This window comes from Puntigrus tetrazona, chromosome 2 (genome assembly GCF_018831695.1).
Source record: "Puntigrus tetrazona isolate hp1 chromosome 2, ASM1883169v1, whole genome shotgun sequence".
NCBI lineage: Eukaryota > Metazoa > Chordata > Actinopteri > Cypriniformes > Cyprinidae > Puntigrus > Puntigrus tetrazona.
The window spans coordinates 10055858-10080114 of record NC_056700.1 but is presented as its reverse complement, the minus strand read 5'-3'; the positions used below and the strand labels follow the sequence as shown (position 1 = coordinate 10080114).

Here is a 24257-nt window from a genome sequence, read left to right as displayed (position 1 = left end):
CAACGATTAGCTATTGAATCTTAAGTGCCTTATCTGGCCATTTCACCCATATATAATCAACACTTTTCAGTAGAATCATTACAAATCACTTAGCACATTTTAACCGCAATTATTGAAATAGCTTTAGCATCCAAAACATTACTTAAGTTCATTAGTGCAAAGCATTGCATACGACTGACAAGATTTTTTTTTTCTTTGCTTAAATTTGTTGTTGTTCTCCTCTCACTCTCTGGAGGTGACAGTCTTCATCTGCCCCACTCCGCTGGGCTGTGGCATTGTAAATATAGCCATCTCTCGTATCGGTGTTGCTAAAATAGAGTATACTAGTCAGCTTACGACCCATCAACCTAATGTGTAGATAGATTGATAGATAGATACTTGGAAGGCAACTTACTTTTGCATTGTACAGAATGCAATGCATTTCAAAATTCCTCCCAAAAGCAACAAAGCTCCAGCTACCCAGGCTACGTAGAGGGCGGAACCAAATGTGTACCTGACCATTTAAAACAAAGATAGAGATAACAGGATTCAGCACTTCACAGACACCTGTGAATCACATGTGAGTAACAAATCATTTTTTTCACCTTACCTGAAAGCAAATAAATCATTTCCTCCCATGCCCATGCCCATACCCGTACCCGTGCCCATGCCCATGCCCATGCCATTCCCACAATTTACTCCTCCCTTCTCTCCTTGCTTTTGATTATGTTGGGTCGGGTATTGCATCATGAAACTAGGCACTATTTGATCAGCATACACTGATGATCCAGAAATGTCAAAAATGCCTGAAAGACAATGTGAACCGTGTTTATTATTTTGGCAATTATTGTAACATTAACAGTTTGTGAACATAATAGAAACGCATTGAAAAGTTTAGATACTGAGCAATAACAAGCTTTTGTTTACCAGCAATGATAAATAAAATCCCTGCACTTAGCACCAGTTTGCCCTTGGTCAGGAGATCCATGCTTCTTATATTCAGGCACTTCAGGCAGAAGAATGCGATGAACACTGCAATCACACCGACTAATACTGCCACTATCATCAGAGCTCTTATAGCCTGAAGGATTCCTGAAAAAATACAGGGATGTAGGATATTAAAGCTTTTGTGTTATTACAGTGATAGTTTACTGAAAAACTAAACTTCGATCATTTTTGCTCACTCTCATGTCATTACAAACCTGCATGACTTTCTTTGTTTCTGATATTAAGAAGTCAGTGGGAAATGAAACTGCTATTAACATTTCTTAAATATATTTTGTGTTCCATACAATTATGGTGAGAAAATGATAACAGAACTTTTGGATGAACTGTCCTTTTAAGAATGGACGAGCAGAAGACAACTCCTCTGAGACATGGAAAAACTCTTTATATAGCATTATCTTTAGACACCAAATGTTTAGTGAAAAATATCATTTCACATTTTAGAAACAGACAGAACGTGGAATGAGGTTAACCTACTTGAGTAGCTCAGGAAGCTGTAAAGAGGCTGGCACTCAGCAAGTCCCGTCTGGGACACCTCGCAGTCCTTCCACAGGCCCTTATAATGGTAGCTGGAGGTGGCCTTGTTCTCCTGCTGGTCTTCGGTGCACCACACATCCATAACCGTTGCAGCAAGAACTCCTACCGTACCGATGGCGCCCGATACAAAACCTGCGGTCTGTAGTGCTGAGGCACTCATTCTGCTTCTGTCTTGGGTTCTGGTCTAGGATCTGGTGAAGCCGGTGGTGGTAAGTGTTGAGGTTGACTGAGGCTGGACGGAGTGAGACTGCTTTTTATAGTGTAAAGGCTCACATGCACACGAAGGCTCATAAGCGCTGAGCTGGCATAGTTCCACCTACTTTTAACATAAACATAAAAGAAGTAATCATAAGCGCCAGAGCTAACGCAAATTATTGATGTGTAATGTGTAAGAACAGTTCAGACAGGCCTTACAATGCACACCTAATTATCGGATCATTTTGACTTAGTGAGTAAACATTTTACTCGAGACGGAGTCTTCTCTTTACCTTTTTTTCACCTCTGATTGTACCTCTGCTTAATGCTTAGCCATGCCTGATGCATGAAGAATCAGCAGATGATGAAAAGAGTCTGATAACAATGAGCAATTAATGACATTTGTGAGGAAGGCCAAGAAAACGTGAGCCGTTGTGCAATGAGCAGGAATTTAAGAATGTTATAGCATTTAATTGCATTAAGGTGCATGTGATAAGACGTATACTGTTCATCATCCAATAAATTATATATTTTTTAAAATACACCTTTATGATTGTGCATGATATCATGCATTTGTAGCTCGTTTGTTATAGTTAATCATTTGGATATGTTTCATACTCAACAGTTGCTGTAGAAAGTATGTGTGTGTGTGTGTATATATATATATGTGTGTGTGTGTGTGTGTGTGTGTGTGTGTGTGTGTGTGTGTGTGTGTGTGTGTGTGTGTGTGTGTGTGTGAGCTAGATAACTTATATGTAGATAGATAGCAATTATAGATAGAAAATATGTATGTGATTTGTCAGATCTATGACCCATGACAGATGAGTTGACCTCTTGTCCTTCTATTAATTCACATATTACAAAGACACATATTCATAGATCATCAGTTAAGACAGTTAAGGTGAATTGGAGAAAAAAAAGTTAAAAACAATGAAAGGTTGATTTCTCCAAAAAAGACACCGAGCTGTAATTAGGCTGTATATTGGAATGGGCAAGGGACAGATAAATGACATAAAGATTAAATACAGTAACATTAAAAAAGATTTTAAGATATAGGAGGGAAAAACTATGGCAAAGCACAAAGGTATTGCATTTGTTGGAACCATGGAATGGCAAAATCTTTATTATGCAAAACAGAACAGACAAGCACTTACCAGAAAATTGACAATTTGTTTACAATTTAAAAGTTAACGATAACAGTGTTTTTTGCCCTAAGGTTTTCAGTCACAGATTTTGAATGCGGTCAAATGCTTCATATAACAGCTTGTGGATGAATCATAAGACCAATGTCAATAACTAGCAATTATTAAACTTTTTAGTTAGGTCAAATCAAATGTAAGTAAAAATGTTGGTTATGTTGTACAATATTAAAATATTTTGTAGGAGTATAAAGCAGGTTAACAGGACGTTTTGAATAAACAAGTGTTTTATTTCAAATGTGCATGCTGTACTGTACTTCTAGTTACTGCTAAAAATACCTACAGATACTGGACATACAAATCAGCAGGTCATATTAAAGTGGTAGCATAATGTAATGTGTGTGTGTGTGTGTGTGTGTGTTGTTGTTTTTTGGCAATTTAGCGTGTAGAAAATGTATTTGAATGAGTTATTCACTCCATTCATTTATATAGCCTACATATTTTCAAGTAAAGATAAAGTGTGACCCTGGAACACAAAACCAGTCGTAAGCACTTGTAGGAACAGCCAATAATACACTGTATGCCAAAAATCATTAGGACATGATATTTTGTAAATTTGCTACTGTAAATATATCATTATTTGATTATGCATAGCTGAGGACTTCATTTGGACAACTTTAAAGGCGATTTTGTTTTGGACCCTTAGATTCCAGATTTTCCAAATATTGTTTTAACAAACCATACAATAAAAGTTTATTGATCCAGCTTTCAGGTGATATCAAAAGCTCTGTTTCACAAAACCGACACTTCTGACTAGTTTTGTTGTCCAGGGTCACAAATGTCATCCTACAAAGACTGGCCCATTCAAATCATTTACTCACTGTCTGGAATTTGATCGTGTTCACCTTATTCTTTGGCTCCGAAGCAGGAACGTTTATCATTAGCAATAGCAAATGAACTTTACAAATCAATGTGAAAGCAAACATCTCGCATACAAACAAATAAATACAATTATTATTATTAATAATAGCTGAACGTAGCCTATTCGAATCAACATTTATTCAAGCTGCGCTCGAACTGAGAAAAGACCAATCTCTTAAAAAAAGGCTCCTAATGAGATTTTAATGACTGAGTCACAGCGCTGTGGAGCTGACCGCGGTCTTGCTCATACCTGGAAACACTATATAGGCAAGCGGAGGCGCGAGACTGGAGGAAGACCAGGGCGAACAGTTACAGGGCAGCAGGTATCCGGGGTTTGCAGGTGACAGGTGAGTGTGCGCGTACTGACTCCCGAAGGAGCGGTGTCCGCTCTGATAGCCAAAAGCTGAAGACAGAGCCAACGAGCCCGGGGTTAAAGCAAGTTTTTCGTGTTGAAAAGCTGTGGGAGCGGGGTTAACGGCAGACCGACTCGGCTCCAAGAAAGGATGCGTCAGAGACGCGGCTGAATGAAGGGCTCGAGGTTTGTCCAGACGCGAGAGCGCGTGAAGTTCCCGCTCGCCGTGACGCGGTAAAGTCACCAGCGAGTCTTTCCTCAGCAGTCCTTTAGGTTTTCGTCTCGGTCGGTATTTGTAGTCTGGATGCTCCCTCATGTGCTGGGCGCGTAGTCTTTTGGCCTCGTCGATGTAAGGTCTTTTTTCAGCCTCGGAGAGCAGCTTCCACTCGGCGCCGAGTCTCTTGCTGATCTCGGAGTTGTGCATCTTTGGATTCTCCAGTGCCATCTGTCTTCTCTGACCTCGCGACCAAACCATGAACGCGTTCATTGGTCTCTTGATGTGCTCCGTGGGCTGCTTCATCGTCTTCCTCGAGTTCATTTGCTTTGCGTCACGGAATTGAAAAAAAAAGTTTCTATAACACCTGAAAGTGTGGCGAAATCATCTGTGGAAAGAGAGGGTTCCTCCTCTGATGAGACGCGCGGCTGGGTATAAAAGGCAGAATTGTTGTTATTTTTTTTTTTGCCACTGGCACTGAAGTGTGTGAGAACGACTGCTTGGTTTGTGAGATGTTTGTTTCAAATCTCTGAGAGTTTCAAAGAAAGCTTTGCAGCGACGAGCGCGCGCCCTGACACCATCATCACCTCGTGCCCAATCAGCGCGTGAGCGACATAATACAGTTACAATGACGCCGGAAAGAGTGATTTCTGCAAAAAAGGGAGACTCAATGAAATTAAAATGACTTTAAAGCTGTCTTTAAAAGTTTTGGTAAGCTGCACACACACACACACACACACACACACACACTTGCATTAACAGTGACACTAAGTGCTAAGTGAACTCTGTCCTTGGTGCTGACAGATTATTTACAACAAAAGCTGTCAGAGACCTATCATGTCGATTAATTTTATTTGTAATCAACAATCTGTCTTAAAAGTTACATAAATGCATAAGGGGGAATGTATATTGTAAAAGCCAAAACTTTGCAGATATGTTTCTTTTAATTACTTTCATGCTCATGCCAGTGAACTTGTCATTTTCCTGCAAAGTGAATCCATTTTTAAGAATGAAGTACAAACATTACACTTACATAAAATTATATTAATCGACATACCCTTTTGCACTTAGATAAATACAGTGGAGCATTTGCAAAATTCATAATGGGAAATTTTTCCTTTCAATTAAATAATTTATTTTAAACTTTCTATTCTATTTCTATTACCAAAGAACCCTGGAAATGCATCAATATCAAAATGTTTCAATACTGATTATGTTTCTTGAGCAGCAAACTCAAAAGCATATATTACGATGAAGGATCATTTAACATCTGATTACTGTATTTAATGTATTTTTATTTCAAATAAATCCAGCATCTGTAAGCAAGAGACTTCTTTTAAAATAATAATAATAATAATAATTATTACTATTATTATAAAAACATTTAAAAAGTATTATTTCCTGGTTGTTTTCGCAATTATGTTATCGCAGATAAGTTTGTCACACAATACATTGCAAAATTTTCAAAAAGAGCATTTTCCCCTAACAGCTGCTTTTTGTTTTTTTAATCATAAACTGATATATTAATGGTGCACTGGATTATTTACAATGCAGAAAACAAACAAAATAGTATGAATAATGAATAACTGAAGTCAAAACAATGATTTTGCATCATGTCCAAAAAGCACACCTTCAGACGCCTGGATATTCTGCCCATGGATAAGCGTGTTAGCCATGAATAATCCTTCCATGTCCGAGGAAAGATTTCTTCCTAATGCGTGTCTCGAGCCCGCTGCTTGTGTGAATTGTTCAGATAAATGAGAGGAGCGTGAACTGACCACAGGACAGCTGCTGATTTGCTGCGTCCATCATGAGATTTTATTCCCTGGACGGAGGGATTTTTGACACAGACTGGCATCGATCATGCTGTGAAGCTGATTGCTTTTCATTTGCCTTTTACAGGTAGATAAAATAGCCATCGAGAGAGCTATCAAATCTAGACCCTGCTTTAAGATGCCTTCTTTTATCACCTCATATGACAAGTAGGGCGAAGAGGGTTCAGCGTTCACCTCTAAATATAAGGCTCTTATCTTTAAAACGACGAATGTTTAGAACATTTTAATTAATTCAAGTTTTAAACGAGTAATTATAATTGTAACATTTGAACTTTATATGTTTGCATGTTAAATATTTAGCCATTGCACCAGGTAAAAATTTAAAGTGCAATTTCATGATAGTGCATGTAGCTGTGCGCTGCATATTTAGATGCATTCTACGCTCCTAGAAAGAGAGAAAGAGAAAGTGAATGTATATGACAACATGCTCCCTGTGGAGAGTGATTAGCAAGACTATAGTTGCCAGCAGCACAAAATGACCAGCGTAATCTGTTTTTCCTCCAAGCAAAAGTGATATTGTACCCCAGGACCCAAAATATAATATCCTTTATATATCATGTCAGAAGAAAGATGGAACATGCAGTGCTTGAGAAAAAAGACATAAAAACAGAGTGTCCTTGAGATCGAATGATGCTTATTAAAGGAACTTTCTTTTCTTTCTTTTTTTGCATTAATTTCTCTGCGTTTAACTAAATGAGGGAAAGGCAAGATTAGGACATTTATTAAATCCCCACCACCCAGGAGGATTGACAAATATATGCATTGTTGCAATATCTATAATAATTACAAAAATAATAATAATAATAAACACAATAATATTGAATCAAATATTCAATAAAATGTAGATTTAAAAGGAAAAGTAAGGGAAAATACGCTGTAATAAATCATACTCGAATATGAGAAAAAAATGTATGTCACTGGTAAAGTGTGCATTAATACGCAACATTTATATCATACAAAAACTACATAGATGCACACACATATATCATGAATACACACACAGTTTGACATGCCCCCAAAAACCTTTGACCGCTCGGAATTATTTCAGGCAGTTTTTACACTATGTTTTCTCTCGCGTGTTGCATGAATCTGTAAATACAGGCATTTAAGCATGAAATAAAACTCTGGTTACTTTCAGACTTTCTTCTTTGTAGTAAAGAGCTAGTGACACCTTCAAGCGGCGCATTCTGAAAACCTCTTCCAGAGCAATCCTCCGGATTTCCCCTGCTCTGGGGGATAAATCTTGTGCTTATTTTAATCATATTTGAGAGAAGTCAAGCTTCGCTTTAATAGCCTTTCATGGAAATATTGGTGGTAAAAAAAACGTGTTGGAGGACTGACGGAGACAGCTCAAATCCTTAGAGGTGTCACGATCTATCCCAAGCCACTCTCTCTCGTCCCTGTGAAATTAATACTGGAGATAAAGCCGGGGGACATTACTGCCTGCCTATCTGCAAGCCCCGAATCACAGCAGTCAGCAGTCAGTTAGAGACATTTGCAATAAGGCATTTCTGCGAAAAGCACTAAAATGCAGGTTAAGACTTCAAATGTGCCACAGCAAATTAAACGGAGCTTTTACGTAAAAGGTGCCCTGTAAGCATTGAGATGCTTATTCAGTGTGAGCTGGTGGGGGATGCACAGAACGCAGAGATGCGTTTTTTTCCACATATCAGTGTCATATGCCGTCACAGTTAAATATTTAATCCAGAATGTCTTATTCATTTTCATGCGGTTTTCTGTCTCACAATGTATTTTTGTGTGTGCATGAGACAAATAAAGAATAATGTCTGATAAGAACTTTGTTTGAGAAAACTGTTCATATTTACTCTTAACAAGTAAACATGCTTTTTTATTAAATCAAACATCATGTGAAGTTTAATACCTTTGTTTTTCTGTAAAATTCATAATGACCAACTTGTCTACTTGTTTATCACCACTAGAGGTCACTGCCAATCAAAGATTGGACATCTGTGGGATTCTGAATATAGAGCTTATATCGTTATTGGTTTAAATCAGTCACACCATACAGCAAATTTTTTAAAAACCATTGGATACTCAAAATAATGTATTTATTTGTATTGTGTCTTAAATGTTGTTACATGCTATTATTTACTTTATGCAACTGTCTTTGAGTTCTGTCATGACGATCACACGTTTAATCTAAAATCACTGATTTTGTTCAACTGAAATCCGAATTAAACGTAGTGTGGCTGAAACATTTTTTTTTTACTTTATAAACAATATGAATAAAATTTAGAGCTGAAATCCTACAATATTAAACAAAAATACTACACGTATTATTTTTCTGTTTTTATCTCTAGGAAGGAATGCCTATAAATTACAATTTAATATTTGTAATATTTTAACTGTAGGTTTTACGTTTTAATAAGTATAGTTTTGCGCATAAGTCCGTAAACCATATTTATAATTAGGGGGTCTGCGACGAGACTTTTATTTTGAAACAACGACAGCGTTCTTACGTTCCTCGCTTCACTCTTGTGCTTCGCTGTCGGCGTTTAGTGAGAGTTTTCCGGAATCTCAGGAATTTGGCTGTCCGTCTTCTTAACCTCCTGCGTTACCGAACTCGAGATTTTCTACGACTGAAAGGTAGATCGAAACCATTAATCCAATTCATCTGCGTGGTTCGGGTCACGGGTCAGGTTTAATCTAATGCGCGACTTCTGAAGATTAGCGTAACCTCTGTGAATGAGCTCCGTTAACAGAGGTGTGTCACAGAGAAATCAAACCCCGCAATCCGAAGCCGTCGTTTAAACCAATAACAATATTTACATTACCTATGCTAACTTTTCACGCGATGAGCCTAAAAATGTGTGTTTTTATGTACTGGGAGAACGAAGGTGCTGTTTACTTTAAACAATACTATTAAAATCGTGGTTCCGTTGGAATAAAACGCAAACTCCTAATATCAGCGCTAACCGTTTTATAGTTTATTGCTGTTAATGTCCTTTCTTCAGTTTCTGCTCATTTGATTTATATCGTTTTATACGGTCTTGTCTTTTAGGTCTGGGGAGTTTTTTTCACATTTGAGTATAAAATTGCTGTTTGGTCTATTGTGTTGTACAAAAAAGGGAGGTAAAATAAAAAACAATGTATCTTTTTTATGATGAGAATCATGAATGAACTAAATGAAAGAGTAAAAAAAAAAAAATAAGGCTGTAGCTTAACATGGTCTCAACCTAGTGATTTACTTTAGTGAGTGTGTGTGCTACATTTTACTGTATTTCTACCTGATATCTAATAACTAGAAAAATGTACATGAAGTAATAAGACTGTGTACATTTTTTATAGATTATATAGGTCTGTAAATCACAACTGTATCTGTGTCTTGAGGGGTTTATTAAAAGATCTTTTAAGATTTTTGTCATATTTGGTGTCCAATATTTAAGTCATATGGAGGACCCCAGTAGAGATCTGACCTGCATTCAGCAAAAACATGAGCATCTAAATAACTGCTTTGAATTAAAATTAATAAAACAACCTAGTTTTTAGTTCACTTAATGTAAAATGGCTGGTGCAGGTTGTGGTGAAACTGATGCTCACAGACAGGAACTGACTTCCTGTTCCTGTAGAGCTGTAATAGCTTTTTGTCGACCGCTTTCTCGTGCTTGTAAGTTCAGCTCATTTTGTGACATAATTTTTTTTAAAATGCTGATAGCTGTTTAAGTAAAGTGGTAATAATAAAGTGTAAATAAGTCCGGTTTAAAAAAAACCCCTCTTTTTGCAGGTCTGGCCCGAGCTCAAAATGTCTCAAGCCGATAAACTGAAGGTAAGGAAATGAGAGCAGACGGGAGGATGTTGCACACGGTTTTAGTCTCATGTAGACATTGATGTGCAGGGAAACCGGGGGTGCTCAAATAATGTTGGAAATGCATTTGAGATAATGGAGTATTGCAGAGAGTAGCGTATTAAAATGTGCATATTGTGCTCTTGCATGCGCAGCAGGGACAGTTTACAAACCCAGAGACCCCTGGGTATGTGGGATTTGCAAATTTGCCAAATCAGGTGCATCGGAAATCAGTGAAGAAGGGCTTCGAGTTCACTCTCATGGTGGTGGGTAAGTAGCACGGATGTGACGTTTGGAAATTACTTTGTTAAAAACATGGAAATATTGCCAGTAATCACTCATTTACTAACCATATATATGTAAAAACATCCTGCATGAATTCTGCATGAAAACAAATCATGATTCGCCAGTAACTTTTGCCCTGAAACTTATTCTAAATTTAGACAACTGAAATCACAAATATTCAGCAAACGCATTCTTTAATGCTGCTTTTTCATTTCAAGTGTATTTTATCCTAGATTAAAAAAGGGATGACCATTCAAGCTACAGGTTTCCTCTATAAAAAAGTAAAGCTGTCTAATCTCATTAAAGTCGACATTAAATGTAAAAAAATTCACCCCTTATTGTGAATAATTAATCCAGTTTACGTTCATCTTTCGCTATTTTTGATCTTAAATAGATCTCAAAATCTATTTAACAACCAATGCATACAACAAGTCTCTGGTATACATTTTTTTCTATTATTTCATTTTTTACATTTATTTTTTTAATAATCTAGTACTCTTTGATATGTCACTATACAAAAGAAAATATCGCAACTATTGTTTTGTTGCACATTTAACATTAGAATTAGGTTAAGAATTCCCATGTTTTGAATTAAGTTCTGTGCTATTGTAATTGAATTTCTAATGTTTCCTTGCTATATTTATTTAGAAGAATAGCAGTACATCTCACGTTTTCCTAGGCCATTTTTATTATAACTATTTGGAACCGTGCTCAGGCATTTATTTTCTTTTTCTGCATTATTAGTATAAGGTGTGCAGCATAACTCTTTTTGAAATTAAGGAAACACATCTCGGACAATAGCTTCCATATTTGGAGGGAAAACACATATTAGTAGTAGAAAACATAGTACTTTGTTTAAATTGTTATTTTATCGTGAAAAAGACTGTGGGAACAAGAGTCTTTGGCTCCAATACAGCGATGATGAGTCCTAGTTTGTTTTTGGTTTTTTTTTTTTTTTTTTTTTTTTTTTTTAGGCGGCTGGGACTCTCCCCTCAGCCCTTTGAGTGTGTGTGTGTGTGTGCGCGCGTGTGTACAGCTGTTGACACACACATGAGATCTGCTGTGGGGGAGGGTGACCGAGAGCTGCCCGCTCAGCAGAGCCCATTGTACAGTCATCCCATCGTCTTAAAATAAATCACAGAGGAATGCAGAACCTCAGACCGTGAGCCCTTTCAGTGCTGCACAGCTCCAGCACATGATGGAAGGCTGAGACACAGAAACAAAACGGCTCATAAAGTCCATCATGTTCGCTTCGGTTATTCTTTGCGGAGGGAAATGCAATCAGTGTTTTTGTGGTTGATATAATGATTTAGTGTTTCCTCATTAGCACCTCTGCTGTTTTCAGGTGAGTCTGGTTTGGGGAAGTCCACGCTGATCAACAGTTTGTTCCTCACTGATCTCTACCCTGAGAGGGTCATTCCTGGTGCTGCAGGTGAGGGTTTGTCACTGAGGATGTTACAGTTCGGATACAAAAAGTGGATGGATGTTTATGAGGCAGTTTTGCACAGAAGGTTTGATCTCAGCCTTGTTTTTGATCTTGAGTCTTGTTTGATTTATTATGTGTGCTCTTGTCCTACAGAGAAGATTGAGCGCACGGTGCAGATCGAGGCCTCGACGGTGGAGATCGAGGAGCGTGGCGTGAAGCTGCGTCTCACTGTGGTCGACACGCCTGGATACGGCGACGCCATCAACAGCCAGGACTGGTGAGGATTGCTCATTATAAATGTTAACATTTTATTATAGTCCTATATTGTTTTGGCATTCATTCATCCGTTACTTGTACTGACTACAGTCACATGCTCTTTAGACGATTAACATTTTAGCATGTATTTATATGTGCATTACTAAATAGTTTTTTACCTTTTTTTTGGCTCTTCTGAGGTTGTATTTATTTGATCAGAAATAAAGAAATGTGATGTATTTAAAAAAATATATATTCCTGCAATGGAAAATTGAATTTACAGCATCCTTACTGTAGTCGTCTGTGTCACATGATCCTTCAGAAATCATGCTGATTGGGCGCTCAAAAAACATTTCTTATGTTCACAGTTTTTGCTACGTATTGTGTTTTTGTGGAAACTGTAATGTATTATTATTTTTTGAGTTTTTTTGAATAGACATTATGGTTACACTTTATTTTAAGTTCCAATTCTCACTGTTAACAAACCAAACTATGAGTTTTGCCTCAATCAAATACTAATTTGCTGCTGTTATTAATAGTTTGTAAAGTAGTTGTTGAGTTGAGGTATTGTGTAGGATTAGGGATGTAGAAATATGATGATGCAGAATTTGTGTTTTTATAAGTACTAATAATCAGCCAATATGTTATTAATACTCATGCAAATAAGCTTCTTTTGTCCCTTTTGATAAAAAGTCTTACCAAAAATGCATAAAAATAGAACACTTTTGTGACATTATAAATGTCTTTACTTTCACTTCAGATTAATTGAATGCACCCTCGATGAATAAGCGTCAAATTTGGAAAAAAATCTTATAGCAGTAATGTGTATTCACAGAGATGGATTTTTATTTAATAGAAATCTTCATTTGTACTAATTTGATGGCATGAGAGTGAGTAAATGTTGTTGTTTTTTTGCTGTCTCTTTAAGAGAGCTTTGGTTGGCTTCTTTTCTGAAAAGAGACACTTAATGGTGTAACTGGAGACATGAAGAACACAGAGTGCAGCGGAGGAATGAAGGAAGCGGGTTTCTTTTCTTTTTTTTGAGTTCTGGGAATGCTGTTCTGCTAGTGGAAGTGGTGAGACAGGAAACATGTGTGACCTCTTCCTGACTGCTCCCTGACCCACTTGAGCGCTAAAACAGCAAAGAGAGGATTTCGAAGCGCCCGTGTCTGAAAAAGGAGATGTATTCTGTCAAGATAACTTTTAAACAAGTGAAGCTTGACATTTTGAGGCCCCAGTTTTATACCAGGGCCCACAGAATATATCACTAGCACGTCTGTTAAAATCATTCCAGTCTTTTTATTGGAAGGCCCGGCGCAGTTTCCATGTTTTGCTGCCTTTACTCTCCTGTTTTACAGCGCAACAGTGCCTGTCCGGTTTTTCAGCGTCCTTGATTTCAGAATGTTTTTTGCATTAGTTTAAAATAAATTTCTTTTAGACCCGTATGGTAGCTATTTTGCAAAATATGCATAGATAAACATGAGTAGGGATGCTGAATCAGATAAAGAGAGCATTGCTATAATTCCTTCAACGGTATACCAGCATTACGAACAAGTGACGAGAGACACAGATTTATCTTTAAACAGGGAATCCTTGAATGTTATAGTTGTTTCATGATGTGCTCTGTCTTGTCTCGTACAGTTTTAACACCATTATCTCCTACATCGATGACCAGTTTGAGCGCTACCTGCACGATGAGAGTGGACTCAACCGCAGGCACATTGTGGACAACCGCGTGCACTGCTGCTTCTACTTCATCTCCCCTCTGGGTCACGGGTGGGCTCTTTTTTTCCTCTCAACTGCAAGTGTGACTTTAAGCCACAATTCTTTTCTGCATTTAAACGGCTGATTGTCCTTATGCTTCAATTTTGTAGGCTGAAGCCTCTAGACGTCCAGTTCATGAAGGCCATTCACAACAAAGTGAATGTGGTTCCTGTTATTGCTAAAGCAGATACGCTGACGCTGAGGGAGAGAGAGAGACTCAAGCGCAGAGTAAGCCGTTCGGATTGCTTTCTGGATTAATGATATGTTCGGGTTTGTTGGCTATATGCATTTCTTCACGGGTTTAGATTCTGGATGAAATCGATGAGCATGGCATCAAGATCTATCACCTCCCTGATGCCGAGTCTGACGAGGATGAAGATTTCAAAGAGCAGACCCGGATTCTCAAGGTTGGTGAGAATTATTCACCTTTGTTATGGTTTTGTGAATTATTGTAAATTGAGAATTGAAACTGAATTGGGGAAACGCAAGTCAGACAGGTTTGGACGAACATGATCTCAAGTGTAATGTTTTGGTGATGACTTGAAGCTTACGGTTTCCTGCTCTTTAGGAGATATTACCAAGCACCCAAGTTCCTCTTGGTGTTTCTGTTGTAGGCCAGCATACCGTTCGCCGTGGTGGGATCCAACCAGCAGATTGAGGCTAAGGGGAAGAAAGTGAGAGGACGTTTGTATCCATGGGGTGTGGTGGAGGTGGAAAACCCAGAACACAACGACTTCCTCAAGCTTCGCACCATGCTAATGTACGTCATTTTAAGTTATCTTCTCTACAGCGTTCTCTTTTAAACGGTCAAATATATATAAAATGGACTGTACTTCCGTCCCTCTCTGCCTCATTTTCATTCCGAGATAATGTATTATTTCCTCACTCTCTGACGTTATTGTCTATCATTGGTTCTTGTCATCCGTCCAGCACCCACATGCAGGACCTGCAGGAAGTTACTCAGGACCTTCACTACGAGAACTTCCGCTCGGAGCGCCTCAAACGGGGCGGCAGGTTGTCCTCCCACGGTTATATTCTGCCTCTGTCGCCTGCGTACGTACCGCTCTGCTTGTCTTTCCTCACCTCCTCCCTCGGCCTCCACGGAGAAAAAAAAAAACAGCTTTGAGAGGGTAGCCAAGGAATATTTGAATATCCCAAACCTGCCAGGACTAAGTGGACGTATTAAAATAGCACATTTTTACATAGTCACTTCTCGTTTTTGCTAAAGACGTATAGAAATAGTCGTTTGACAGCAGCACTGTTTTGAATGAGCTGGTAAACTGTTCTGTACACTCTAGAGAATAAAACTGGAGTTGTAAGGTGCGCTGGTCTGTGTTCATCAGAGGATATGAGGAGGAGGTACTGCTGGGAGCTCAGTCAAAGCTCCACCTGTCCTTCAGCCTGACGCTAGCACTGGCTCTGCTCCTCTCACTGCACACACACTCTGTTTCAGTCTCACTCATGCAAATACTCAAACTTTCTGCTCCGCTTATCACACGCTTGCCTTGCAATATTAACACAGATTCGTCTTTCTTGTCTTGCCTAAACTCTGCAACGCAAAGCACTCTGGTGATTTACTAATACGGTTTTGGCCTGTTGTTCATTAAATCAAAGGATCCATAATTTAGCAAATAATAATTTAGCAATTAATGTAAATGCTGTGTAATTTTAATAGCTTGATTTGTAGTTATGTATTCCTTTAATTAAATTAAAATATTTTACATTTGAATAATCTTATTTTGAAGGTTCCTCTCTGCAAATATTTTTCTATTTAGTTATAATAATGTTATTAAAATATTTTATATGCCTGCTATGATTTATATTTGAATCTTAATTTGAGGGCTTTTCTTTGCAAATATGAGGATTAAATTGGCATTGACAATACATTACTGTATTTGGTTTAAATGCAAAGCATATTTTTGTTTTATAGCGTTTTCAATAGTGTTATTAATAAATCATTTTAATCTTTGCTTTAGTTTTCCTGACATTAGATATTTGGTTATTACATTCAAATATGCTTGCTGTTTATGTAGGCTCTATGTTGAAAAGACAAAAATTGTGTGTGTGTGTAATATATATATATATATATATATATATATATATATATATATTTACACACACAAATATTTCTTTTTATCTTCACTAATTAAGCTCCATGTCATGAATGGCTGTGCGCTTCTCTATATACCTGCTTTGTCGCGCAGGAAGGCTCCGGAGCCGGAGGAAATGGACAAGGATATGATCTTGCAGGAGAAGGAGGCTGAGGTATGATCTCTCAAACCAAACACAAGCTGAATGTTAGGAACACATGCGTCGGTTCGTGACACCGTTTGTGTGTTTCTCAGCTGAGGCGAATGCAGGAGATGATCGCTAAGATGCAGGCGCAGATGCAGAAACAGGGAGACGGAGAGGGAGACAGCCCACATCTGTGAGAAACACGGTAAGAGCACGTGCAATATACTGCATACAAGTTATAAAGTAATTACTAATGAGTAATCAGCTATTCAGAGAAACATTGGCCATTTATTTTATATGAAATATGCAATTATGGTGGGTGGGGCTGTTTTTTTCTTTGTTTCTTATAGATGTTGACCTGTCGTTCGAGCTTGACCCAGTCAGACACGAAACGAGAAGTTAAATGTGGAAAAATAGAAGAGACTGGTCCTTAGCTCGTCTTGCTTGCCATTTTCTTAGTTTCTTTCACTCTTGTACGATTTGATATTTTTGGTTAAGGTGTTTTTTTTTTTTTTTTTTTTTTAAGCAGTATTAATTTTGTTTTTGCCATTTTATTCAACCCACCCCTCAAAAAACTTTTTTTTTTTTTCTGTTACGAAAGCCAAATGCTGCTGGAAAGGAATCTTTTACTGTAGCGCACCTTTAATAGTAGCGTAGCTCCATGACCGCTCATTTCTCTCCCATCAAGCTAAAGAAGCACTGTGAACATACAGCCAGCTGTTGAATTCGAGTGTCACGGTGGCGGTCTTTTGGAGAAACCGTTTTATACTGTTCCTAAATGTTGCCAGAGAGATTGCCGTCCTCCTAAACAGGAGTTTTCTGAAGCACTTCTCTCTTTTCCCTGCATGAAGTCTTGAAATGCGTGCCGTTCGGTTGAATGGTCCCCAAACAGTTGCAAAACGTTATACTGTGACCCATGATTCCTTCCCTATGCCGTCTAATGAAGAATACGATGTTCTCTAATGTTAAAGCTCATTTTGCTGATTTTTTTTTTTTTATGTACTTGAGTGCATACTGTCGTATATTTGCTATCAGACGTTGTTCTGGTATGAGTGCAGTGTGGAGTGAAATTCGGACGCATTGAAAGATGCTGTTGTGATCTTTAACCTTGACGCATGCCAAGTTTTTACCTCTTCTTACGGTTCAAATATTTTATCTTATCCCTGTTGCTAAGTCAAATTTCCACATCATAAATAATAAAAGTTTTAAATGAAATATCCGAAAATGTAGGTTTCTATCTGTTACGCAAAAGCAAATATAACTTTTATACAGTTGAATTTGATTTCTATATTTGGTCACGAAAACTCTGCCGCTGTTAACATTCCAGTCTTAATGTTTCACTTGAGAACTTTCTATTAAACCATTATTGTCTATCATCTTGTAATAAAATTTTGTATTGAAAGTGTTTTGGGGTTTGACCTGTTCTTTTTGGCTATTCGCTTCTCAACTTGCTAACAGGAATTATAACGTTATAACAGGAAGGACTGGCGGGTTTTTTTTTTTTACAAAACGCTAGCTCTTGATGGCCGCTAGAGGTCGTAAAGTATAACGCGATAAAGAAGTCAACAACTATGAGGGCCTTGAAATATTTACAGGCATAAAGAAAATGTATGCCGTTCTGCTTTTGGGTCCATAGATGTAAACTGCAAAATATATTTTGCCAAGAACGTCGGTCATAGGGAACAAATAAAACGCATTTTGTGGCGAGTTGCCTTTTTGCGATGGACCGAAAACACGTTATTTTAAAGGCATAGTTTATCCAATAACAGAAAACACAATTTCCTAGCAGTTATTCATACTGTGACTGCTGTCATATGTTTGGTTGACGGATGATAAATGATGACAGGATTTCTTTAATAATAGGGGACCTTTCCTTTTGCTACAATAGAAAACATGGTCAGCGAAATAATAAACGCGATTCTGACACGAAGTGGGACAGAAGAGCAAAACGTATTGCTTAAAAACATGTTTAAAACGAACTTTACCTCAAATATTCGAGTATTTTTGCTTAGCGTCTATAAACAGGAACTAATAATGTGTCCCACACCACACACAAGGGTAACGGATTATACACTAAAACTATTTTATAAGATTGGATTTGGTTATAAATAAAAGGTGTAGAAAATTAGTTTTGCTCTTGGTCACTTGAAGATAAGCAGCCTCTTTTGATTAACCTTTTATAGTTTTTTTTTTTTACTTCATTTAATATTTGGCAACACTTTTATATTACAATGTCATATTACAAATTGTGTGTACCTACTTTAGCAATAACAGTAAATTAGGCACAATTATAAGGGAACTAACCCAAATCCAACCCTACACAAAGAACAGGTAGTCAGTGTTGTGCTCAGTACTTCAATATAAAACTACGCCGCAAAATAAAGCGTGACTGAGTATTTGCAGAGCTCTGAACGTATCACAAATCACACCAATAACCACACAAACACCATGTTTCCATAAACACTTTATAATAGGATTTGGATCTAACAGGTAAACACAGTTCGCTCAATGACATGGCTTTTTCTCTTAAATACTTTCCATTCTATAAAGAAAACTGTAAAAATATTTAATCATAACTAATTAAAAGATCTCTGGGGGTAAGACGGGGTGAACGATGGGCAGTCGTATTGTGGTCCTGACTGGGCGATGAAGATGAAGATGGTGATGATGATGATTTTGGGGGCCGGGCGAGCAGCAGCAGCAGAGGCGGGGCTTCACCGTGATGATGGCGTGGTGTTGCCATTCAGAGCAAACCTGATATAAAAAAGATTTTTATTTGAATCTAAATATTACACTCAAACACACACGTGTATTGGTATTTTCTATATTACTGTCTTTTTTTCTTCCTCACCTGCACACTCTCTCCATCATGTGTGTGACCAGCAGGTCAGAGATGCCAGGGCAGGACTCTTCTGCCAGGTTAAAGGCATTCTCCAGCTCCTCTATGGCACCCATTCCTCCTCCACATGCCCTCCTCTTCTCCTTCAGCTGGAGAGCAGACAGACTTATAGAGCTAATCAGTTTATTACACTTTATTGCCGTCTTATCTACTGCTACCGTGGTAAAAAAAAAAAAAAAAAAAAAAGATAGTGTTAGAGCTACAGTGAGAAGTGAGAACTTCCAGTCAGTGAGTCTCACGAGGTGAGAGTTTCAAGTGTTCGTACCTCTCTGAAGATGGGAGAGACCAGCGCTGACAGACATTGTGACTTGGGCTGCCTCTTTACCGTCTCTGCTGCCTGTAAAACAAATTCAAAGCAAAACTTTAGTACAAGGCCAGTGACAAAATAAAATTGTGTAAATGGTTCACAGCACTGTTACTTTAGTATCACTGATAATTTGTTGATATATATAGAGTTTTCATTTACATTTTTTTTTTATATATATAGTTTTGTAGTTTCAGCTTTTGTTATTTTTTTTATTACATAAAACCAAAAAGGAAACTGAGAAATAGCAGAAAAACTTATTTTAGATCATGTTTATTTAACTTCAAGTAAACAAAAATGATTTTATGGCTTTAGTTTTAGTTAAAAGTAACTAAATTGGGAAATGACAGCTGACAGGCGACTTCTTCCGAACACAAAAAAGGTATTTATTTAATAGATTATTTTATTATATTATTATTCAGTACCCTTTTTTGTTGCTGCAGTCTATTTTTTTCCTCAGAGTTGCTATTTATTTGTGTAGAATAAGTACACATACATGTTATCATTCTTCAATCATTAATTGCATGCACATTATTACAATATTAGCCATTTATTAGTGCATATTTCTACATCCCTAATCCAACCGAATACTTAAACTTAACAACTAACTTACTAACTATTAATAAACAGCAAATTATGGATTTTTTTAAGGAGGAACGTGGCAGTTAAAAGTTAACAAGTATCACCTGTTCTAAAGTGTTATCAAAAATTGTATCATAAATAACAAAATTACACTATTAATATGTTTTTAAAGAGGTCTGAATACTGACCTCTGAGTCTGTGTTTGTGTAGCCCTTCTGGAGCTTGTTCATGGAGCTGGGCCGGACTGTGGGGAACGTCCACACGGGACACTGGTCTCTGTCATCACCATCTCCATCCCTGTTTGAGTTCAAAGAGGAACGGAGAACAAGGCTATACATCACGAGGATCAATTCAACCAGATGTATAATTAAAAGGACAGGACCCAAGTAATAAGAAATGAATAATACATGATGATGAATTAAAAGGGCGGTTATTGATTGTACAGTATGAGCCTCGTAATGGATGGATGACATACATATCAGAATCATCAGAGCTGGATTCATCTCCGTGGCCTTCAGACTTCCAGCGGCGGTATCGGTCAATCAGCTCTGTCAGATAGGAGGTTTTCTTGGTGTAGCGTGTGATGAATTTGTGCTTCAGTAACTCCTTGGCGGTGGGCCGCTGCACGAAACCAGAAGGGTGATGCCACACTTAAATGATTTTAATGTCATTTCGAAAAGCTTGAGACGTCTGACTACAACTGGTTCTTGATGGGAAACAAATCCACGTCATTTATCCTTCTGTATTCTATTATTAAAGCTACGCTACCCATCAAAAGTTAGAAATAATTAAGACTACTTATGCTGACCAAGTCTGCAATTATTTAATGAAAAATACAGTAAAAAGCAGCAATATTGTGAAATACTACCACAATTGCCTATTGTAAAGTATTTCAAACTAAATTATTCCTGTGATGGTAAAGCTACATTTTCAGCATCATTACTCCAGTCTTCAATGTAACATGACATATCAGAAATGATCCTAATATGCCAAGCTGCTGCTTAAAAATTATTATTATGAATATTGTGCTACTTAACATTTTTGTGGAAACTAGACTAACATTCAAAGGTTTGCTTTAGGTGCATATAAAAATTAAATTTATAACAAAATATAAACATAATAATAAAAAAAATACATACTTTTTTACTTAGCAAAAAATCATGTAAAGTCCTATAAAAATTAGTTTCCTTAAAAATATGAAGAAAAAGAAAAAAAAAAACGGCTTTCAACATTTATATTAAGAACAATAATTCCCACTGCAGCACCAATAATAAATAAAAACTAGCATTAAATCAATAAATTAGAATGACAGAAACCAGTTCTTTTAAATCATAATATTTCACATTATAATTTTTTTTTTTTTTACGTAAAACTTAGAGATCATAAGAGACTTTAAAAAACATTTTTAAAAAAAATCTTAAACACTAGACCATTGTGGATATTGGGGTTAATCTGAAACATTGTTCTATAATCAGTGGAAAGGCGAATACTCACGAAGCGAGGGTCTTTATTGAGGCATGCCTCCACAAACTCTTTGAAGGGTTTGCTGTAGGAGCCCTCCAGCGTCGGGGGAGTGTTCTTGGGAATGAGAAACAGCACTCTCATCGGATGCAGGTCAGAATTCGGGGGTTCCCCCTTCGCCAGTTCAATAGCTGTAATTCCCAAGGACCAAATGTCTGCCTGTAGCCAGAAAAGCAAACCTAAAAGTCTCATTTCCTATATCGACTGGCTATTATACAAATACTGGTGAAAAATATGACTAGCCGCTACTATGCTATAGTAACGGAAACTATGCTGATGACCAGTTTCCATGCCTACCACTTAAAAAAAAAAAAAAAAAAAAAAAAAAAAGTTTTACCACCCAAGTGTTTTCACAGCTCTGCAGCCACATTTGCACATTAATATTCAGATTGTTCTTTTTGCATTCATCTGAATCTCCGCACCTTAAAATCGTACGCGGACTGTTTGATGACCTCCGGAGCCATCCAGAAAGGAGTTCCCACAAAAGTGTTTCTCTTGATCTGGGTGTCTGTGAGCTGTCCCGCCACCCCGAAGTCTGCCAGCTTCACATCTCCCTGCTCAGACAGCAGCACGTTGGCAGCTGCCACGAGACACAAACGCGAATCATTAGCGCGGAACTCGGATTTCACAGAAAGCGGATGATTAAATATGAAGCACTTCCTAGGCGGCCCCATTGAGTGGGCGGACGTGTAGTTTATCGCACCTTTGATATCGCGGTGAATCTTCCTCTCCGAATGCAAGTATTCCAGTCCCTTCAGAATCTCCCTCAATATAGTGGCAATGTACGTCTCCTCCAGCGGTCCTGGTTTCAACTGGGATGTGTGGAGGAAAGCAGAAGGCGAATTTAATTTCTAAGGCGGAAAGCCCTTTAAGAATTCATGAACACACACGCATAAAAAAAAAAATATTCTCGTAACTGAAGAGCCACTGTTGTTCTACTTACAAGATCTAAAGCAGAGCCGCCGCCTAAATACTCCATGATGATCCACAGCTTTGTTCCCTATAGATGACGGCAAAAATAACACAAGTGGCATTTATTTAACTGTCACTTGATATCTGTTGCATTTAGCATTCATATTTCACCAGTACATATTGTATTATGCTGCTTAAAATAAATGTACTTATTTGGCATTATATTGTATGAAGAACCCGTAACATCTACGCGACCATTCAAATCCAGCAAATTTTCCAACAATAAAGATGTTTTAATAAGGTCCTTTGGGGAAGCCTCAAAAAAAAAAACCTTGACTAACTGTGCAGCATAACAGATCTGGTATTTTGCATTACGTCAACATAAAAAAAAACCTTTAAAACACCCGACCGAAACAGGATATGTCATGAAAGGAAATATGATTTTATCCATAAGAATCCATTGTACGCTGACCATTTCACTTCTGCTTTTGTTATGCCAACGGCAAACCAGCTCTGTCACGACGTCACAGGGGATTTTGGTTAGCATTTGGTCATTTGTTGACATCATCTAACATCTCGCATGGCTTAGTGGCTTAGTTGGGATAAAGTTAAAGGAAAAGGCATCACATTTTGTGAAGTTATGAGATTATTTCTTGTTTAACAAACGTTGTTATTTCTGTTTCCATCACAAAAAAGTATTCTAATAGCTTTGCAAAACCGAAGTCGAGCCACTGATGTCACACGGACTGTTTTTTTCATGTCCTTTCTACGTTTCTGGACCTGGGAACCGCTGTCTATGGAGGGTCAGAGAGCTGTGTTCTGAAGATGTACAAAGGTCTTGCAGGTTTGGAACTATATAAGTGCGAGTAATATTCATTTTTGTGTAAGCTAACCTTTTAAGAAAACTATTTCATGTTGACTTGCCTTATTGACGTCCAAAAACTCTTGCTATTGTTTGTTTGTAACAACGGAGGGGCGTACCTTCAGATATGAGCCATAGTATTTGGTGACATAGGGGCTGTCACACTGGCTGAGCACCGTGATCTCCTGCTGAATGTCCTCGATCTCATCTTCCGCCTCCTCCAGGTCAATGATCTTGATGGCCACCACCTCTTTAGTGCGATTGTTGATACCCTTGTAGACCTCACCAAAAGACCCCTTCCCAATGCGCTCCTGTTTTGTGAAATACTCCTCCGGATCTAGCCGGGAATTCTGTTGGAGAGAAAGACAGCAGAGATGATGTGAGGCACATTGACATATGATGACTTTAATAATCAGTTACTTACTATGGACCCTTATAGATTACATCACGTCCATCGGCATGATCTCAGAAGCCTATAAACTATATACGTGTATATATATAATGATAATTTGAAATGAAACAGACATGACATGGAACAAAAACCATACGTTGCTTTCCAATGATCTTGCATTAACACTGATTACTCTCAGACACCATAAAACGTTAAGACAGCCCCAATAACTCTAAACAGAGATATGGCATGACACGCCAGGCTTCATAAACATTACTGTGATTTGATTGATTATGAGATTATAGCCCTGGATGCTGAAGGAGCAGGCTCGGCTGCAGATTTACCTGGTTCTGCATGTCGCGGAGGTGCGCCATCCTGAAGGCAGGTCGCTGTCGACGAGAGCAGATGTGGCCCTTTCTGCCAAAGGAGGGGTGCTGGAAAAACTCTTCAACGGTTTGCTCTTCCTCCTCCGATCCCCTGCTTAGCTAGCTAGCTTTTACATACAAAAACACCTCTGCATGTCCTGTTCGTCTGCCGTGTTTTCGGCCTCCAATCCCCTGATGGCGGACCCCGCAGCCTGGCGAGAATCACGGTTAGGTGTCGTGTGACTCCATGTATGAAAGCATCTGCGTACGAGCTGGCCGCTTTCCGTGTCTAATTGTTTTATGTTGATCCGCTCGCGTTCGGGCGGCTCTTCATTTATTGCTTGCGAGAGAACAAAATAATAGGAGCAACAGCGCATGCGCAGCTTCTGATTCAGTGAACGGGGGGTTGTGGGAGTTGTAGTCGTACTGGTAGACGGGAGAGATTAAAATCGAAATTAAATGGAAATTCTACCT

At 38.1% G+C, this 24257-nt stretch overlaps 4 protein-coding genes across 6 annotated transcripts; 1 reads left to right on the top strand and 3 right to left on the bottom strand.

The window, feature by feature from the left end:
* Positions 1 to 169: 169 nt before the first annotated feature.
* cldn18 (claudin 18) lies at positions 170 to 1715 on the bottom strand. Its single transcript, XM_043224583.1, has 5 exons — positions 1462 to 1715; positions 907 to 1071; positions 590 to 785; positions 395 to 493; positions 170 to 308 (listed from the first exon to the last, which is right to left on the bottom strand). Exons 1-5 carry the CDS (start codon positions 1679 to 1681, stop codon positions 200 to 202), a joined length of 789 nt encoding a protein of 262 aa, XP_043080518.1. The 5' UTR covers positions 1682 to 1715; the 3' UTR covers positions 170 to 199.
* A 1065-nt stretch (positions 1716 to 2780) lies between these two features.
* On the bottom strand, positions 2781 to 4958 carry LOC122324805 (transcription factor SOX-14). Its single transcript, XM_043219487.1, has one exon. The coding sequence runs from the start codon at positions 4664 to 4666 to the stop codon at positions 3989 to 3991; it is 678 nt and encodes a 225-aa protein (XP_043075422.1). The 5' UTR covers positions 4667 to 4958; the 3' UTR covers positions 2781 to 3988.
* Positions 4959 to 8651: 3693 nt separating this feature from the next.
* Positions 8652 to 17352, top strand: sept2 (septin 2). 3 transcript variants are annotated; one of them, XM_043218807.1, is made up of 13 exons: positions 8652 to 8784; positions 9923 to 9964; positions 10138 to 10252; positions 11613 to 11699; positions 11847 to 11970; positions 13590 to 13724; positions 13823 to 13940; positions 14018 to 14119; positions 14327 to 14472; positions 14643 to 14726; positions 15917 to 15977; positions 16058 to 16152; positions 16298 to 17352. In XM_043218807.1, the coding sequence occupies exons 2-12, from the start codon at positions 9941 to 9943 to the stop codon at positions 16142 to 16144; spliced, it is 1083 nt and encodes a 360-aa protein (XP_043074742.1). In that variant the 5' UTR covers positions 8652 to 8784; positions 9923 to 9940; the 3' UTR covers positions 16145 to 16152; positions 16298 to 17352. The 3 variants fall into 3 exon arrangements, with proteins under 3 accessions (XP_043074742.1, XP_043074725.1, XP_043074734.1); XM_043218790.1 differs by having other exon boundaries at positions 14643 to 14765; XM_043218799.1 differs by lacking the exon at positions 8652 to 8784 and adding an exon at positions 9771 to 9805 and having other exon boundaries at positions 14643 to 14765.
* A 1046-nt stretch (positions 17353 to 18398) lies between these two features.
* Positions 18399 to 24150, bottom strand: stk25b (serine/threonine kinase 25b). The gene is made up of 11 exons (XM_043224595.1): positions 23763 to 24150; positions 23147 to 23377; positions 22197 to 22253; positions 21957 to 22065; positions 21676 to 21833; positions 21227 to 21412; positions 20208 to 20353; positions 19921 to 20029; positions 19112 to 19183; positions 18799 to 18935; positions 18399 to 18701 (listed from the first exon to the last, which is right to left on the bottom strand). Exons 1-11 carry the CDS (start codon positions 23790 to 23792, stop codon positions 18662 to 18664), a joined length of 1275 nt encoding a protein of 424 aa, XP_043080530.1. The 5' UTR covers positions 23793 to 24150; the 3' UTR covers positions 18399 to 18661.
* Between the last annotated feature and the right edge of the window lie 107 nt (positions 24151 to 24257).